Raw genomic sequence first — 20075 nt, 5'->3', positions numbered from 1 at the left:
CTAACGTCATTTCATTCAATCAAGAAAAAAATTAAATTATCAGACCCCAAGGTTCAGAGTAAAGTATCTAATGTCTAGCTTCTTAGAATCACCCCATAAAAAAAAAATAATAACTGTAAACAGAGAATTACTAGTAAACTTCTCAAAGTGTCATTACCATTGGAATCGCTTCCTGGTATGTCTGGTTTTCTTTGTCTGGTGCTCACTGCCCTTGAAAAATCATTTGGGGGCGGGGGGAGGGACTTCCCTGGTGGCGCAGTGGTTAAGAATCCGCCTGCCAATGCAGGGGACACGGGTTCGAGCCTTGGTCCCGGAAGACCCCACATGCTGCAGAGCAACTAAGTCCGTGCACCACAACTACTGAGCCTGCGCTCTAGAGCCCGAGAGCCACAACTACTGAGCCTGTGCGCCTAGAGCCCGTGCTCCACAACAAGAGAAGCCACCGCAATGAGAAGCCCGTTCACCGCAACGAGAAGCACGTGCACCACAACGAAGAGTAGCCCCCACTCACCACAACTAGAGAAAGCCCACATGCAGCAACAAAGACCCAACACAGCCAAAAATAAATTAAAAAAAAAAAAAAAAAGAAAAATCATTTGTGGGAATTTCCAAAATCCTAGGATGAAGATGCCTTCCTGAAGAGAGGATGTAAACTTACTTCTGTCCAGTGTCTGGAGGCATTAGCAGTGGAGGACCACAGTAAACCAAGCTCAGGGTTTAAGGTTCTTTGATCTGTACAGGCTACATGGCTTTGGGCTACAAGTCTGCATGACAGCCAGTTTGTGGCCTCAACTTCTCTAGAACAAACTTTTTATTTTCCTTTTTGATCCTTGTCTGCTCAGTGCCAAGGCAACCTTCCGTGTAGTTCCCTATGGTGGGCAGGCAAGTAAGTTCTGGTTCACCCTTCCCCGAGGGTGCAGCCCTCTGGGGTTCCAGGTTAATGTGGGAAGGGTCTCCTGTAACATAATCTACCTTGGGTGAGCCCTAGGTCTTGCCTTCAGTCCCCCTGACCCCATAAGGCTGCAGAACCAAAGGCAATGTGGCTTTGGTTTACCAGGGCCACCCTTACCCCTCTGGATTCTGGCATTCCCCCAAATATTGGCCTGGCAAAAAAGCTCTACTATCATGTTGCCTCTTCATGTTTTGTTTGTTTGTTTGTTTTTAAAGCCAGGAATCTGGCTTCTGAGACAATATTTTTTTTTTTTTTTTTTTTTTGCTGCACTGGGTCTTCGTTGGGGCACATGGGCTTCTCTCTAGTTGCGGCGTACGGGCTCCAGAGCGCGTGGGCTTAGCTGCCCCGTGGCATGTGGGATCTTAGTTCCCCAACCAGGGATCAAACCCGTGTCCCCTGCATTTGAAGGCAGATTCTTAACCACTGGACCACCTGGGAAGTCCCTCTTCATGTTATTTTTTTTTTAGTGATTTTTTTTTTCTATATACTTTTTATATACTGCTAATAACATTTCTTGTTGTTTTTAGCAGGAGAGTTAATCTAAATAACTTAGTCTGTCATAACTAAAACAGAAGATGCTTTACACTATAATAAGTAAATCACAGGTATATGGCTTCTTGTTTTCAAATAATATTAATTAGCTCTATTTTACCTCCTCAAAATTAAACAGCTCACGTGATTTACAATATGAAACAGTGCTTTTCTTATATGCCTCTGAAAATGATAACTTAACAGCAAGATAAAATTAGTAAAGCTGAAATTTCATCTTGGGAAAATTTTTGTATTTAAAGGAAATTTATCAGGCTTGAGACTAAATCAAGTGAGTTTCTCTTGATGTAAATACATAATCAATTTCACCTGCTATGATAAAGTTTAGGCCTACATCAGTTTCCTTCTAGCAGCAAGCATATTCCAAGTTTCCCGATATTCTGCTGGTTAATGTGTACTCTATAAAGGCACACACTCATCTTAATATCAGCATTTTAATATATTTAAACATAGCATGCACTGTAAAGCAATGGAGAAATAATTTGTGGGCCATATAGCAAATTAACAGGCAAATAAGAGAATGGGAATAAAACAACTATGACAAAAAGTAATATCCTTAATATAAAAAAGAACTCCTACAAAATTCAAAAAAGAATATCCCTGGGACTTTGCTGGTGGTCCAGTGGGTAAGACTCCGCACTCCCAATGCAGGGGGCCCGGGTTCGATCCCTGGTCAGGGAACTAGATCCTGCATGCATGCTGCAACTAAGAGTCTGCATGCCGCAACAAAGTCTGCATGCTGCAACTAAGAGCCCACATGCCACAACTAAAGATCCTGCATGCCTCAACTAAGACCCGATGCAGCCAAGATAAATAAATAAAATAATTTAAAAAAAGAATATCCCTATTGAAAATCGTAAAGAAAAATTCACAAGGAAAGAATAATCCGCAAAATATTAACCCTCACTGGTAATCAATAAACGTAAATAAAATCAACTAATAAATTGGTAAAGCTCAATAATGCTCATTATGTGTGAGGGCTGGGAGAGATAGGACAAATAATGATGGTGGGAGTGTAAATTGGAGTAAGCTACCTAGAAACCAATCTGACGTTGACCAGCAAGATCTGGTCATCTTAATTACAGGAACGCACCAAGAAACCTGAGGGCACGTGAACAGGCTCACACACCTGCCTGCCTCTCCAGTCGCATTTCACATCACGCTCTCCCTTGCTCCAGCCAAACTGGCCTTCCTTGAGTTCCGTAACCGAACCAAACTCTTCACATGGGGGCCTTTAAAGATGCAACTGTGCTTCTCTTTCCCTGCCTGGAACGCCCCTCTCCATACCCCCGCTGCCCACCCAACTCCTCTGCCTGAGTGACTGCCATCCACTCTTCAGGCCACTTTCTCAAAGAAGCCTCGCTACTCAGTTATCAGGTTCTCCTGTTATAATCTCTCATCGTATTCTTTACTGTTCCTTAATTATACTATGCCAACTTGCAATCATTTTTCCTTCAGAACAGTTATTGCCGATTGTAATTATACACTTATGATTATTTGATATGTCCACCCACCCCCTCCCCAATTCAAAGTGCCTTGGGGGTAGAGACCATCTACTCTGGTCACTGATATAACCCCAAGGCTCAGCACAGTGCTATGCACAAGGTAGGCACTTAAAAAGCATTTGTGGGCAGGCCCCGGTGCAGACCTGGTCAAGTCCAAGAACCACACCATGCACAACCAGTCCCGAAAGCAGCACAGAAACGGCATCAAGAAACCCCGATCACAACGGTATGAATCTCTTAAGGGGGTGGACCCCAAGTTCCTGAGGAACATGCGCTTTGCCAAGAAGCACAACAAGAAGGGCCTGAAGAAGATGCAGGCCAACAACGCCAAGGCCATAAGTGCACGTGCTGAGGCTATAAAGGCTCTCGTAAAGGGACTTCCCTGGTGGCGCAGAGGTTAAGAATCCGCCTGCCAATGCAGGGGATACGGGTTCGAGCCCTGGTCCGGGAAGATCCCACATGCCGCGGAGCAACTAAGCCCGTGCGCCACAACTACTGAGCCTGTGCTCTAGAGCCCACGAGCCACAAGTACTGAGCCCGCGTGCCTAGAGCCCGTGCTCCACAACAAGAGAAGCCACCGCAATGAGAAGCCCACACACCACAACGAAGAGTAGCCCCCGCTCACCACAACTAAAGAAAGCCTGCGCGCAGCAACAAAGACCCAATGCAGCCAAAAATAATTAATTAATTAATTTTTTAAAAGAGGCTCTCGTAAAGCCCAAGGAGGTCAAGCCCAAGATCCCAACGGGCGGCAGCCGCAAGCTCAGTCGACTTGCCTACGTTGCTCACCCCAAGCTCGGGAAACGTGCTCATGCCCGCATCGCCAAGGGTCTCAGGCTCTGCCGGCCAAAGTCCCAGGCCAAGGCTCAAACGAAGGCCAAGGCTGCAGGTGCAGCTGCGGCTCCAGCTCAAGCTCAGGCTCCCAAAGGTGCCCAGAACCCCACAAAGGCTCTGGAGTAGAGGCCTTTATCTGCCAATGTGAGGACAGAAGGACTACTGTGACCCCTGGGCTGCTGTCTGCATGGGGCTGGTGTCCTCCTGTGCTATTTGTACAAATAAACCTGAGGCAGGAAAAGAAAAAAAAAAGCATTTGTGGAGGTAATGAATGAGTGGTGCTCATTGCAACAATATTTATGACAAAGCCTCCAATTAATGTGTCAAGATACAGATCCTCTCAGCCCCTGAGACAGCCTGGAAGGGTCTAGGGCGCCCTGGTTGACAGGCAGGGTCCATTTCTCTAGTGAGCCATACAAACACCATCATTTTCTAAATGTGCTGTAAAGTAGAAAAAGTTGAAATTATTAATAATCCTCGTTTTAAATTTGGAAACATCTTTCTTCAATGCCTTTGCTTCTAACCACCTACCCGTTATCTTGCTCTTGGATATATGTTCAAGAACCCATCTAGGAACCCGCTTTGACCGATCATAAGACAAGGCATGGTTAGTGTAGCACCTCGTCTCTGTTCCAGTTAAAGGGAATCCAAATTGTTCTAAGAGAGCCCTTTCTGAAGAACCTAAAAATGAAAAACAGGGGAAAAAAATAACAGTTAGTGACTACTATTAGGAATAAAAAATTATAAGGAAGGGGGTAAGACAAAGGACTGACTCAACAATTTAATCAACCAGGTGATCTCATTTTTGCAATTACTTATAAAGCAAAGAAGAGACAGTAGGCAAAATACTGGTTTTGCCTATAATCAGTTGTATAGTTCTATCCAGGTTAACTGTAGCTATTTCATTAACTGTTGTTTTCTAATTTAAAAAAATTTTTTTTTATTTTTCTAATTTATTTATTTTCTTATTGATTGATTGCTGTTGGGTCTTCTTTGCTGCCCGCGCGCTTTCTCTAGTTGCGGTGAGGTGCACAGGCTTCTCAATGAGGTGGCTTCTCTTGTTGCTAGAGCGCAGGCTCAGTAGTTGTGGTGCACGGGCTTAGTTGCTCCGAGGCATGTGGGATCATCGTGGACCAGGGCTCGAACCAGTGACCCCTGCATTGGCAGGCGGATTCTTAACCACTGCGCCACCAGGGAAGTACCTCATTAACTGTTAAATAAGGACCTGATCTTGCTGGTCTTTCACATCAAATTTTCAAATCTCTGCCCCACAAAGGACAGTGTATACAAAAGCAGCAAAGAAAAAACTCCTGTCATTACTAGTCATTGATATGATTGAATGCGAGACAGCCTACCTACTCATTATGTTCTAAGAGTTAATGTGGGGACAAAAGCACAGCCTTTTAAATTTTTTTAAAAGACCATCGTTCAGGGGCTTCCCTGGTGGTGCAGTGGTTTAGAATCCGCCTGCCAATGCAGGGGACACGGGTTCAAGCCCTGGTCGGGGAAGATCCCACATGCCGTGGAGCAACTAAGCCCGTGCGCCACGGCTGCTGAGCCTGTGAGCCCGTGTGCCTAGAGCCGGTGCTCTGCAACAAGAGAAGCCACCGCAATGAGAAGCCCGCGCACCGCAACAAAGGGTAGCCCCCGCTCGCCGCAACTAGAGAAAGCCCGCGTGCAGCAACGAAGACACAACGCAGCCAAAAAAAAAAAGACCATCGTTCACTGACACTCTTCCTCAATGTTCTGGTACTGAAGCAGAGATGTGTGCTGCAGCAAGACAGTGGTAAAACTGGTATTGCTTTTCCTAGTGGGAGAAACCAAGCACGCACGGAACAGGGAGTCGGTTTCCAAATAATTCTCTCTTGATGCGCTCTCCAGGCTTCAACCCACCAGAGCTGCTCTCCTGCTAAATGCCAAGTATCAGGAGGAGCAAGTTAAATTAGTATATCCGAGACAGAAAGAAACGAGCATGAGCTCATTTACTTTGTCAAATATAAGGTACACCTGGTAACCTGCGGATTTACATCCTTTGAAGAAGGGCCAGCAGGTATTCTTCATTTGAACGATGATAAATTGAGGACAGTTAACTGATCTGCTAAAACTATGTGTTCATTCGTTCATTCATCCATACGTACTGGATGCCAATTATGTACCACGTACAGGTCTGGTGGAGAAGAAAACTGACACCGTCCGAGCGCTTATGGAGCTAACAATCTAGGGGAGGACATAAACAACAAAAACAGACATGTCGGGGTAGTAGATCCCCAAGGGGAAGGAAGTACATGGAGCAGGCAGGTGAGACGCAACGCGGGGAGAGGAAGCCGAGCCGGGAGACTGCAAGGCAGACGACCAAGGGCCGGGCGAGTGGAGACAGAGCACGTCCATGGTTACGGCTCCTGCCCGAGGTAGCAGCCCGGGCCCGAGACCTGGGGACCCACACACTCACCGTCCGGCTCCCTCACCGCCAACGCTGGCTCAGCGTCCCGACTCCGGAGAAACTGCACGACAGTTAGCCCGGTTCCCATAGCGCCCGCGACGGCTCCAGCCACGAAGCCACTCAAAAAGCGTCGGGAGCCTCGGAAACGGGAGGCAAAAGTTTTGGCAGCCATCTTACCCGAGGCGCTAGCCTTTTGCCTTAGCGCATGCGCCCTTCAGGTCGGCCGCCTGAAAGCCAATCGCAACCGCGGGATCAAGACACGCATGCGCTACCTGGAGTCGCTGGCCCTGAGCCTCTCAGGAGACACCGGAGGCCAGAGCGCAAGCGCGCGCCCCCTGGTGACGAACCTGGAGGCCCAGGCGCGTCCCGGCTCCACCCCTGGTCCCCTGGACCGGGTGATGGGTGAGAGCATGACGCCTTGAAGGCTCAGTATGTGCACATACAGTCCTGAGAAGAAAATACTCTTAGTCCCGTTTAATAGGTGAATAAACCACTTGCGCATGCTTACGCTAAGGTCCTCAGAATCGAGATTCCAACTTAGGTCTGATTCTAAAACCTGTGCCACATTGGATGTCCTCATGACACGTGGCTTTGAAATCGCATGGTACACAAATCGTAACTTCTAAAGATAGCTTTGCATCTCCTAAGGAGTTTCTTGGCAAGACAGTACTCCATGGTGGTTTAGGACCCTGAATCAGAGCACAGGGGTTTGGATACCGACTCAACCACTTTCTACTTTTCTGTTTCCTCTTTTTAAAACGGGAATAATAATAGTAATAATAATAATACTTATTAGACCATAGGGTTCTTGTGAGGATTAAAGGAGATTAACCATGTAAAGCATTTAGGGAAGAACCTGGGGCATGTCGTTAAGTGCTCTGTTAATATTAGCAATTTTTATTTAGGCAGCTCTACTTTATCTTGATAGAATATGAAATCCGGATTGCTGAATGCCTGCTGTCAAAGGAAGGATATATGTTTTATGCACTCGCACTCACAAATAAATAGGTCTTCTTCATTTTGCAGCATCATCTCCAGCATTCCATGTGGATTTAGTTCACTAAGCAGGAGGCCATTTCTAACAACCAACTTAAATGGATACGTTGTTTTGACAGCTTCATGGCTCCGTGCGCCCTCCCAGGACTACCTGTCATGAAGTCATTTTGTATAATCCCCAGGACTTCTGACACTAACTAACTGGTTGAACTAAGTCAACCAGAGTCTTCCTAAGGATTTTCGATCTGGAACTTTCTCCAGATAGCAAAGCTGTGACATATGGAACTCCCGCTCTGTCTACAGCCTTTTTTCCTGCTAAGTAGACAAAGAGTAGATGCATCTGGTCTTGCACAGAACACCAGTGGAACAAATGGTGAGACACGGGTGAAGGCGTGCCATGCTGACCCCAGCTTCCAAGGCTCCTGAAGAAGCCCAGACACATCCTGCCTTTACGTAAGGCTTGGCTGGCCACTTGCCCCAGGATCCTTCCAGCAAAGCCCCCTTTTTTTTTTAAAGTATTTTTTTAAACGTTTCTTTAATTAATTAATTTATTTATATTTATTTTTGGCTGTGTTGGGTCTTCGTTTCTGTGCGAGGGCTTTCTCCAGTTGCGGCGAGCGGGGGCCACTCTTCATCGTGGTGCGCGGGCCTCTCACCATCGCGGCCTCTCCCGTTGCGGAGCACAGGCTCCAGACGCGCAGGCTCAGTAGTTGTGGCTCACGGGCTTAGTTGCTCCGCGGCATGTGGGATCCTCCCAGACCAGGGCTCGAACCCGTGTCCCCTGCATTGGCAGGCAGACTCCCAACCACTGCGCCACCAGGGAAGCCCAAAGCCCCCTTTTTGTTTAATGGTGTCTGACATGTGCAATCAAGAGTCCAGACAAGTACGACCAGGCAACACTGGTACCTGTAGGTTTCAGAGCTGCTTTGACAGCTTCCATCAGAATTTACTAAATACGTACATTCACTTAAGAGGTATTTCTCAAGGCCCTCCTAAGTGCCATGCACTGTGCTAAGCACCAGAAAGAGAGCGAGATGGTGGGTGACTCTTCCTCTCCCACATCCTGTACTTGGAAACAACAGTGAACCCCACACTGGGTCCCAAGAGTCAAGAATTAGAAGTAAAGGCTGCCTGACTCTGGGTAGGGTACCTCCTCTGGGCCTGTTTGTCCACCTTTAAAATGAAGGACCAGTAGTTTTAAAACTGTCATCAGGGGAACCCTAGTATTGCATAGGGGTGCTTGAGAATTAAGGGAAGGAGTGGGAGGGCAGGCTGAATGGCCCCTGAGCCCTCTTCTACTTGCTAACTTGGGCAAGCCTGCTTTTATGAACCGGCTTCTGTGTTCAATTTTTTTTTTTTTTTTTAACTGAAAGAATCCCTTTGCTGAAGAGAAAGCGAACAGATGGTCCCTGCAGTCCGACCTTCCAGTGTTGCTAGCGCTAAGGTCTTCATTCAAAAATGTTAGCCTTTTGTCTTCCTCTTCTTCTCATCAAGGGCACTCACTAATCAAAGATGAACTTTCTAACTCTGAGAGGACAAAATGGATCAAAAACTGGACAACTGGTGCCTAAATAAAGGGCCCCTTCATCAAAAATTGTTCCAAAGAGATCCAAGCAGGTTATTTAATCTTCGTAATTATCATCAGTGAATAAAAAGGCATTGACACCACCAGAAGGATTCAAAGCAATTGTTTCTCCACTTAGCAAATATTAGAGGCCAAAAAAAGTCTTTTATGTTACTGCAGAAAGCAGTGAGGTGATTTCTGCGTCTTTCCTGTTTTATTAGGTAGTAGAGACTATAATTATTTTATTAGCAGGGAACCATGTTCGCATCTAGTGAGATAACTCAGGAGCTCCCAGACGGGAGATCTGGCCTGCTGATTCAGATCTGGGGTGGTGCTCCATCACTGGATTTTTTTTAACAGCTCAGCAAGTGACCCGGCTACTCAGCCATGTTTGGAAATGGCAGCGCTTGTATTCTCAGTAGTCCTGAATATAACTTATTTTCTAGGTTTCTCTGCTGCACTTACAAAAATATTGCTCAGGGTTGTCTGCAAAGTATAGGATTGGGGAGCAGGGTTGTGTGTGGGGGGATCTTGGGGATTTGGAAAATACACCCCTGTCCTGCAGGAACATACCCAAAGTCCCAGGAGAGTCCATTAAGGAGAAGCCCACAGTGTCTCCAACTAAGTCCCGAGCTTCTGAAGGGCAGAACTGGAGACCTGTGCTTAGTCCACCCACAGGACCTTGGCAGCCTAGGTATCAGCCATTAACTGCATGTCGTCCAAGCAGGAATTCACGGAGGTGCTCAAGTTGGCCCTGTAAGTGGGAGAACACAACCCCCTGCCGTGTGATTAAGAGAGACAACAGGATTTTATTATTATTATTATTTTATTTTCATATACAAAAAAACTTGAAACAGTTCTAGATTTTTCCTCCTATCTGTTGGGGTGTGGCTGCTTCTTCACACAGGGGGAAAAAACTACATTCACATCGGTTTATTTGAGGACCCAGTGCAGAGTGCAAGCAGCAAAACCCCAACTTAGCAGATCTAATTCCAAACTTGACACTCATTTCTAAAATTACCACAGTAAAAAGGAACAAAGATCCACTGCAAATGAATGAACTATGATACAATGTTCTCTCCAAAATGTCTTCATTTTGCAACTGTAATTACATGGATGTCTGCTTTAGGCCATTTTAGATGTGTGCGGGTATATAATATATATATGTGTGTGTGTGTTTTATATATATATATATATATATATATATATATATATATATAAATCAGCACACTTTTCAAATCCAGACAGGGTAACAGCAACAAGCTTAACTCTGTGTATATATATATATATATATTTTTTTTTTTTTTAAACATGATACTTTAGTATAACTTTTGTTAATTCAGTAGTACAATCTATTTCTGTTCTACAAAATTTTAATTTTATAGCTACAAGGGTGAAAAGTGACCTATTACATTTACATCTCACATATCCTGGCATACAAACAGTACTTACTGAATTTGAGCCAAAAACTAGAAGTCTTTAGTTTTAGCACTTGAAGAGCTTCTTCACTTCTACAGGCTTAAATCATATCCTAGTCACATTTCCAGAGTTTTCAAATGATTCATCATTGTAAACCGCGAGAAACAGGTGAATCCAAACCTTTAATTACAGTTTTATATACAAGTTAGATAACACAGCTCAAAAAGACTTTGCTATCCATCCTAAACCCAACACACACATTCTCCACTAAGTTATTAGACAAGTCTTAGGATTTTCCTTCTTTTCCTTACAAATAATACACACATTTAGAAGGAGCTGGTAAAACTGACATATAAGATGGCAAGTGAGAGGTGACATCTGTTGGTTCCAGAATTGGTCCTGCAAATGTTGTACTCTGCTGTGTTCTTTAACTGTGTGTCTGTTACATGCAGAAGCTCTTTTCACAAGAATTGACATCAAACTCAATGTAAGTTAAATTTACAGTACTGTATGAAGTTCTTCAGATTCAAGGACAAATGTGGAAAAAATATTAACACGTGAAAAATTCGGCCTTTGATGCTACCATTAAGATCATGTCAAATTCATAAGCAGATTCTTTTGTACAGTTGAAAAACGGCATTGTGTGGATTTGTGGCGTGGAACTGAAATCTAGAAGTATGTTTCTCATCTGCGGTAACCCTCACCCCCAATTCTCAAGTACCACCCAATTCTCTTTGCATTTTTACAGAATTCTAGGAAAAAAAAAAAAGGGAGGAAAGAGACGCTGGCATTTTAACAACTCCTCCCCTCACAGGAGGTCTTCACGCTCTCAGATGAGGTCTCCTAAGAATCTCTGTACGGTCACTGGCTCTCAGACGGCCTTTGACAATGACTTGGACACTTTCCAAATCAAATCCCAGATGTTGCCTAACCTTTCCTACTCTCATCTCTGTCATTGCTGGTAAAATTTCGATGCGCGCGTTTTTCCCTTATGGAGAAATTATTTGGCTCAACATACACTTAACTCGTGGCAGGGCTCTGAGAAAACCCCAGCTGGGCTGAAGTAAAGCCCTTGTAGAGAGTGAAGTAAACAGCGCCTGAACAGAGCAGAGACCGAACACTTCGAGGGCTGAGTTGGGACCCAGTGGGGACACACTGACCCTGGTGTCCCACGGTCAGCAGGACAGGCCAGGTGGGCAGCCCACACTTGTAGGGCTGAGTTACCACTTTAATGTTGGTCTGCCATCTATGCCCCAGCGACGAAAATTCAGATGTGGTGACTGCTGGTTAATTAAACTTTCTGAACTGGTAAAAAAGGCTCTTTAAAAAATATATATATATTTATTTAAAATACATCAAAATGACAAACAGCCATAACCCGCAAGGCCTAATTTCACAGCAACATATGCTACAGACATCTTCCCAAAATGCACTGTGGTGGATAGGGGGCCGGGGGGTTTCAACCCTGCCATTTAAGGGAATGTTCTTCATTTGAGCTTTAGTGACTGGAAATGTGTTACAAAGAGCTCATTTTCGGAACTCATTTGTGTACAAGGCCAACCAGTTGAATCACTCTGCCTATTCAGACAGCAGAATACTGAAAATGGCAGAATTCAAAGTTGAGCGCGGAAAGCACCCTTCAGATGGCACTCGAGACCCATCCCACCGCAGGGCCATGAAGAGCTTGCCAGAAGCCCCTTTTGCAATCCTTGGGAAGAGTTTTACTTTAAAACAAATAAGTACCCATACTCGGCAGGGTTCCTGCGTGTGTATGTCACAAGCCTGCAGTTTCGAGAGGACCCAGATGGTGACACTGTTCAACACAAGGTCTGAGGTAACTGGTTCTTAACACACCTGGAGCACAGAACTGCATCCAGAAAATACAGCCGGGAAAAAGGAAAAAGGTGGGGTTTCGGGCTAGAAAAAACAAGTAGAAAAAAGCTTACAGCAGTTGCTTTTGGGGGGAGGCAGGTGACAAAAACAAAGGCACAACAGAATTACATTCCGAGACACGTGGCTGGAGAGCAGAGAAATGTTCTTTGATGGGGAACAGGTAGAGGACGGATGGTTGGCTCCCAGAGTGCTCCTGGATCTGCCGAAACTCAATTCATTCAAGTATAAAAGGGGTGGCGTAAAACTTTACTCTCGATCTGACCGAATAAAAGCACAGCTGGTTTCACATGACACACGAGGGACTCTCCTGACAATATTGTCCCAACCAGAACACCTCCGAACGCAGCAGCTGAAGCCAGCAGGCAGGGGCTGGGGAACAGGCCTTCAGCCATTACGGCTACAGAGTATGAGCTACGTGACTCTGTACTTGAGTATAGATGAGTATACATGATGTATACTTCCTATACATCCCCATCAAGAAGGCTTACCCAATAACCATCCACTCTCTACCCAAAAAATCAAAAGGCTAACATGAAGACTGCCTTCCAGATTATGGCAGTGATGCTGACCGTCGTAGGAAGAGCAGGAGAACCTTGTAGATACTGGAAAGATGCGCTGCTGGTACAGGATCCTGAGCCTCGTCCACAGGCTCCTGGGTTACTCGCTAGCCTAAAGTGGCGAGCCAATGCCGCCCCTCTCGCCTCCAAACAGCCCTCCCAGAGAAGATAATGTGTGTCTGGCAGCGCTCCGTATAATCTGATCACTATGTCCACACACCACCCTCCCCCTTTCCGAATGATTACTCCATTGGGAATTCTGTCCTGAAAACTGGATAATTTGGTCCTAGATAATTCAGTTTGGCAGATTTCTCCAATCACCAAATCCTCTCTTCCCATGTTTGTAGCCTGAATCTTATTCTAGTCCCAACCCACCCCAATCTGCACCCATACAATTTCTGTTCCCCAAAACACCTTCACACTACGACACCCATGAGAGTAACTTACAAACAAATTATTCGCCTCAGAACCCTTTGTTCAAAAGAAACCTCAGGAGGAAGCACGACTGTAAAGCACACTGCAGGCCCCTCTTGCCTCTCCCAGCCCCTCTCCTCCAGGTCTGCAAGGACCAGGGCTGAGCATCCCCGTCCCGCACAGACTGTCCCACACAGACAGCCACGAGTGGAGTTTTGGTCAAACAAGACCCAAAGATGGTCTGTAATCTGCCAGTGTATCAACGAGAATCCGCAGGAGCACTAAGTGACAGCGCCACACCACTTACACTCCAGTGTATGTTTATCTTGAAAGGTAAAGCTCATTACTCTGATTAGAGAATCATTCTTATTCGAAACTCACTAGACTTTATAAAAATAATCTGTGGTATAAAACAATCTCCACACTGTGCAGAAGAAATCTGTCAGGTGATATAACTAAATATATATGTAGTGCTATAGATCTTTTAAAGTAAAATTTCAAGTGTTGTAACTCTATTATATAACCTATACTTTTATTTACAATGCTACCTAACAACATTCCAATGCAAACATGATGCGGAGAATCAGGGAATGAGCCCACGCCCAACCAACAGCAGAAATTCCCAGGACTCAAGACAGAACTCATCCATTTGCAAAAAACCCATCCTCACCTGCCTGAAAAGCATTAGCTAATGAGTTGTATTTTTTATAACTGTCAGCTTAAAAATGTAAACTTTGCAAATGAATGAAATGCTTTTCTGTAGATGTCCAGAAGAAACCACGTTTGTAGAATCCACTGCATACACACATGTCCGTGTGTATATTTCTTTTGTGTCCTGTAGCTGGCTTGCAGTAGTTCTCAGAATTGTCTAGGCCCCAGACAATCCAAAGACACTCCTGGAGAAGAAAGGGCAGCACAGGGCCCATCTCCACATGCTGGCGTTTAGAGAATATGCATTTTAATTCATGAGGAAAAAACACTTGTGTTATCGCTACGAGCTGCCATAGGAGCAAATAAAATATCACTGGTTTTGGCACTACAGGGATACATGGAGTACCACAATCAAAACGTCCTGCTTCATTCATACCTGGAAGATACCGTCACACAAATGTAAAAGCTTGGTAAAAATTGTAAAAATTTAAATAGTGGTAAATCCTTTAAATTCAAAATCTTGTCCAAACCAAAGTTTACAGTGGACCCAAAATGAGTTTAAAATAGGAATATTCAAAATATCCCACCAGATAATTTGGACTTTTACTTGATGATAATGTATAGGTCTCCTGGACCCACTACAGTCGTCCCTCTGTATGGGGGAGGGGTGTGGCAGGGGGATGGGAATCCAAAATCCACTGAGGCAGAGGCCTCTTACATAAAATGGTGTAGCGTTTGCATATAACCTCCACAGATCCTCCCCTATACTTGAAATCACCTCTAGATTACTTATAATACCAAACACAATATAAATACTATGTAAATAGTTGTAAATACAATGTAAATACTATGTAAAGAGTTGCCAGTAGGTGGCAAATTCAAGTTTTGATTTTTGCAACTTTCTCTTATTTTTTCCCCCAAAATATTTTTGATCCAAGGTAGGTTGAACCCGCGAATGAAGAACCCGTGGATACAGAGGGCCGACTGTAATTGTTTTTAAAGTGTGGCTGAGTCAAATAAATTAATTTCCAAGGGAGAGGGTGCGTTTTAAACTTCAATTTCTTTTTGCTACAAAACTAAAATCATCTTTTAAAACTTCCCCAAGCCTCCTAAAGGTCTGGGATACATTCATACGTGAATTGCTGGTTACAAATTAACTGTCAGGAATCTTACTTAAAGAACTATGCCTATAACCCTGAATTCATTGTTTACAAATCTAGACTGAGAAAATAAACAAACAGTTCATCAACTGAATTACTGGGTCTGTTTCTTTGCCTAAAACATTACTCCTGATTGAGACTTAAACTCATCATTACTAGGCTGAACACATTAGCTGCTGAGCATTTTATTAGTTCAGCTTTTGTAAACAGCCATTGACCTAGGAGAATTCAAATCACCCAAAAGAGGAGAAAAAGCCATCTTGTCCTATTTCCTTTTCTGGCGTGGGGGGGGGGGGCGGGGGGCATGTAGAAAGTCAATTCCCTGTGCTTCTTGGAAAAGTGTGGTCTGAGGGCCCCTGAACTGTGAACCAGGCAGGCCTGGCCGTCTCTCCGAAGATTCAGAACCCAGCCGGCCACTGAAATAGCTGGGACTGACAGACTTGAGTAAACTGAGTTCTCCTGGAAAATGCTTTCCAATTTAGATATTTTTCTAGTGAGCCAAGTTCTCCGGAATAACGCCTGGCTGTTCAACTTCTAGTACCGCTTCTAAAAACTTACATACATACGCTCACTAGATTACTAAAAAAACATCAAATCCTTGTATTACCAACAGATGCTGGGAACTTCACATTGCATTCTAAAAAGAGGCAGAATTCCATCTGCAAGAGGGTCATCTAGTCCTCCCACCCTGGATGCAACAGCTGCCTCCCTGCCCTCATGGCTCGGAGCACAGGGGCCACATGATGGGCTTTCTGCGCCACACATAGCACATGGTGGACCCGCAATACACGGCTGGGCTTGCCACCAAGGAAACACACATGCAACCCAAGCACCCAGTGCAGAGGGGCAGGGCAGCAGCCAGCAAGAACGTGGCCAACTGGAGAGAAAGGGGACACAGAACTGCATGGTCCCCTGCTCAGCTCCCTAAAGCATGACAGGAAAGTGAGCCTGGCCCCTAGGGGCAGGGGAAGAACCACCTCAGTGGCCTGGAGATGGCAGATCTTTCCCTTGGCTGAGAACATGTGAGCTGGGGGCTCAAGAATCCTGAGGATGTTCGAGGCTGGACAAGGTCCTTCGTGTTCTGGACACATGCGACCACATACAGACAGAGTGAATTCTGAGTCAGAAGCAGCTGGCACACACGGGCAAGCCTCCCCAGCAGGACTAACCCCTCCGGGCACCTACTGAAAGCCAACAGGACAGGAAGGCCATCTGAACACCAGGCTGATGGCGCTCACCACATTTACACACAGCTGGGTCTCCCTTCCTCCTAAGAAGGGTCCATTCTCAGCCCTCACGCCCCAAGTAATCAACCAAAGAAGGACTCCTGGTAGGGACCAACGGCCCCAGGCGAAAGCCCAGCTTATGCCAGCCCCAGCATGAGCTAACAACTACATCCATGGCCTTTCCTGGCTGCCCATCATGAAGGGTCCTCTGCAGGACACTGTGGCATGGCGGCCTCTGTCCCCACGTGTCTCCTCCTTCCCGTGCTCACTCCTGGATCTCTCTGGCTCAAGAGATCTCCCCACAGCGATCAAACAGAACACACTCTCCCCCCCACAAGTCCACCCCGCAGCCAGAAGCCTTCCCGGACGACAGCACACTAGGAAGAAAGGGGCAGGGAGCCTGGGCCACGTCTGTCCCCTGACTTGGCCACCCTCTCACCCTGGATGAGGCAGGGAAAGCGATACCAGACTCCCTGCCCCCCGGTCTTCCACAGAGCTTGGCGGGGGAAAAAAAATGTAGCAGTGATCTGAGCTCACCGGAAGTGGAGGCTACAAGAAATCTTGGTGGAGAAGAGCACAGGCAGAGGCCCCCAACCCCATCGACACAAATCAGAGCTCTGGATGGTTGACTCCGCGGAGAAGAAGACATGACAGTAAACGTAACTTTATCAGAGGCGGAAGACCCACCCAGGCCCCAGCAGCACGCCCGGGAGAGAGATGCCCACCTTCTCCTGGCCACGAGCAGTCAGGGACACTCAGCCTAGCTCGCGGGGAAGGGGCCGCCAGAAGCCCTCTGCCCGGCCACACCACACGGGGCCATCACTGGACACTTCATTCTGGTGCCAAGGCCCCAAAGGGAGTGACAGTGGCTGAGCACTGGGTCAGCAAAGAGGGAGCGCCCCCAGACAAAAGGCCTGCCCTGTCCATCCTGCATCCTGCCCCGAAGGTCCCACAGCAGGGCCAAAACGTGCTCCCAGAAGAATCAAGCCAGCACGCAAAAGAAAAACTGCCCAGAGGAAATCTAAAACCAAACAGAGGCTGGGGTTTAGTGTTCCATACGGGCTGGGATCAGGGATCTAATCATTCCTATGGTAAATTAGCTACATTTGTTACTGGTTTATTTGTTTCTTCTGAGGGTTGAAAAGTAGAGACTCCCAGCACTGCCTAAGGAGAAAGCTGGAGAAATCAGATATGGCACTTTTCAATAAATATTTTAAAGCTTCTGAAAGAAATAAGTGGAAAAGAAAAGCAACTGCTGTAAGGCCTGTTTTTCTGTTAAAAATTATTCCGAGGGAAGAAAAATACCACAGCAAAAAATAGCTTAAAAAGGAAAAGTCAGAAGACAAATAACTTACCAAAAAACAAAAACAAAAACCTGTCCCTGTGGCCACCTTGGCCAGCCCACATTTTGACCCATGAAGCAAAAACTGAGCTCCGAGAGGGAAGCAAACTCGCCTCCTACCACACCCCGTGCCCAAACCCGCAGAGGAGGACACGGCCCAGGGGCCCAGAACCCCCGCGGCACAGGGCGCTGAGCCCTCACCACCAAGCCCGCGCCGTCACAGACCGGCCCCGAGCAGTGTGGACCCAGAGGCCTACAGATCAATTCCGCTATCACTGCTGCCAATGTGCTTAAGAAATTAAGTCTCGAGTAAAATTACCTCACGTGGGTCTAAAGGCTACAGTTTTGCCAAGTTAAAGTGGGGTCACCTGTCACCCTGAACAATGACCAATCAAGTCGAGGGAAACACTTGGACCTCCAAATAACTCAGGAGGAGGCTCCACCCTCCCCTTCTCACCCCAGTCAACCTCTCCCCATCGCCCACCAACTCGCCTACCCGCAAGGTGACGAGATCCAGTCTTTAAATAAAATGGTCTAAAGAAACGGGAAGGAAAAGCCTTCACAAATAAGAGTGATGAATGCCCAGACTCGGCCCAGACAGCCAACCTACAGTTGATGACAATTATTTACAAGGGGGCGGCGTTATCAAAGAAAAACGGTAGCACTCCCTAGAAGACTCACAACTTTTTTTCTTTTTCTCTATTTCTTTTAAACTTTCTTGTCATAAAAGCCAACTTACATTAAAATATACTTACTACAAGACAACACAACTAATAAAATATATAATAAAACTTACACAAGTAGAAAATTCTGAGGTATTTCTGGTTTGAGGTGGTCTGTGGTCGTGAAGTTTTAATTCTCTTACTCTTCAAAATTTAAACCTCGGAAGCCACATAGCAAAGCGTGTGTGTATACGTGGACGTGTGTGTTTTGTTTCCTTAAAAAATTTGCATGTTTCATAAATTAAAAAAATTCAAATGTTGAAACAGCAGCATTAGGAACATTCACTGACGAGAGCAAGGTTATGGCAAAACAGAGAAACGGTTTTTCGAATATGCACCTCTTTAAAGGGTCTGGAGAAAGCTGTGTTCACGAGCCACAGAAAGGGACAATAACGTCACCACACAGGGCAGAGCCAGCACTACAGGACTCGGGGGTCTCCGAGGGGCAGGCCTTGGCAGGCCCAACCCAGGGAACTCTCCCGCCCTGGCTGTGCAGAGCGCCCCCTGTGGCCATTTCCCTGAACTGCTCCAGGAGGAAGCAATGTACATATTTCAACTTTTCCTCCATTAAAGATATTTACAGTATCATGTCTTACGAAGAATGTACTCACTAAACCGTGATGATTTATACCCTTACCTAACCTTAAAATCAGGGCAGAAAAAATGTTTTGTCCTATGCCCAAGCCCAAGTGAGTGGAAAAAACTGGTCAGGGCCAACAGATGGGTCAGAGCCACACCTGATTTCAGACTTTCTCCAAACCCTGCTCTTGCCGTTAATGCTTGGCCTCCACACACTCCTTCCCCTCGATTCCTGGTTACCTGAGAAGTAGTCTCATAGCAAAGGATGTTGCTCCGAATATGCCCGGGTCCAGTGTAGCTCTGCACCAAACCCCACCCCCAGCTCTGTCCTCCCCTCCAACTCCGGTCCAAACCATCCTCATCCTCAGCCCAGTTTTTCCTCGGTCAGGACAACACCCGTTAATCCGTGAAAGACACATCTGCTGTTTCTTAAACTCACTGTCTAAAAAGGGAGAAAAACACAGTAAAAGGCGGGGGGGTGGGGGTGGGGTGGAGGACGAGGGCAGAGGGAAACTCCTCTTTTGAGGAAGATGTGTTCTTATGTAACAGTCTTCGAAGGTTCCTCTAGGTAGAGTTTGCAGCATTAAGTTTCCTAAGACAGGAGATGGGTTTCTTTGTGTCACAGATTCTGAGACAACAAACAAAGAGAAAGGGGGAAAAATGAACCCCGAAGGGCGGGAGGTGGCCGAGGCTGCTCAGCACGGCGCTGGTTCTGCATTCACAGCTCAGCACCTCAGCGCCTGCTGACGTGTCCGCTGTTTGCGATACAGTAGAGCAATGTGCTGGTAAAAACTGATCCAATCCAAAAAATAATATTAATAATAATAATAATTATAATTATAATAATAATAAAAAGTCAAGGTAAAATAGCAGCTGCATTTTACGTGTTTGTTGGTATTATGGGATTTCCAAAACAAAACACAACTTTTTTTTTTTCCTTTCCTCTTCAGATCCACTGAGTCTGGAGATCCACTCATGTCCTGGGCTTAGATGCTCGACTCCTTCGGGGGCAGGTCCACATTGGTGACGGAGGTCACCAGGGAGACAAGACAGTCCGAGGTAGTGCCATTGACAGACCTCCGGATCAGGGACACCCGCTCCTCCACGCAGCCCGCGGACAGACGAGCCTCTGCGTCGTGGTCCCAGCACTCCTCGATGGTCACGCAGAGCTGGGCCAGGCCCTGCACACCAGCGGGAGAGAGGAAACAGATGCCCTTGCTGGTGGCCCTCACTGAGGACAAGCAAACCTGACGATGTTCCTGAGGACCGGGG

The 20075-nt window shown here is 46.1% G+C and overlaps 2 protein-coding genes across 14 annotated transcripts in view; both read right to left on the bottom strand.

Annotated features, from left to right (window-relative positions):
- Window positions 1-6464, bottom strand: part of LOC132374861 (nuclease EXOG, mitochondrial) — a 43771-nt gene extending 37307 nt beyond the window's left edge. For all 12 annotated transcript variants that reach the window (XR_009505777.1, XR_009505771.1, XR_009505773.1 and 9 more), the window contains exons 1-2: window positions 6290-6464; window positions 4372-4521 (exon numbers count right to left, since the gene is read on the bottom strand). Coding sequence is in view for 1 of the 12 variants with exons in the window: in XM_059939217.1 (XP_059795200.1) it covers window positions 4372-4521; window positions 6290-6452 (313 nt within the window). In the remaining 11 variants the exon portion in view is untranslated. The remainder of the gene's footprint in view (window positions 1-4371; window positions 4522-6289) is intronic.
- A 5114-nt stretch (window positions 6465-11578) lies between these two features.
- The window catches only part of ACVR2B (activin A receptor type 2B), a 32462-nt gene continuing 23965 nt past the window's right edge, over window positions 11579-20075 (bottom strand). For both annotated transcript variants that reach the window (XM_059939214.1, XM_059939216.1), the window contains exon 11: window positions 11579-19984. In XM_059939214.1, the coding sequence (XP_059795197.1) occupies window positions 19790-19984 (195 nt within the window). In that variant the 3' untranslated portion in view covers window positions 11579-19789. The remainder of the gene's footprint in view (window positions 19985-20075) is intronic.

This window comes from Balaenoptera ricei, chromosome 11 (assembly GCF_028023285.1).
Source record: "Balaenoptera ricei isolate mBalRic1 chromosome 11, mBalRic1.hap2, whole genome shotgun sequence".
In the NCBI taxonomy this organism is placed as follows: domain Eukaryota; kingdom Metazoa; phylum Chordata; class Mammalia; order Artiodactyla; family Balaenopteridae; genus Balaenoptera; species Balaenoptera ricei.
Note: the sequence above shows the minus strand (reverse complement) of the source record. Positions and strands in the feature narration are given on the sequence as shown.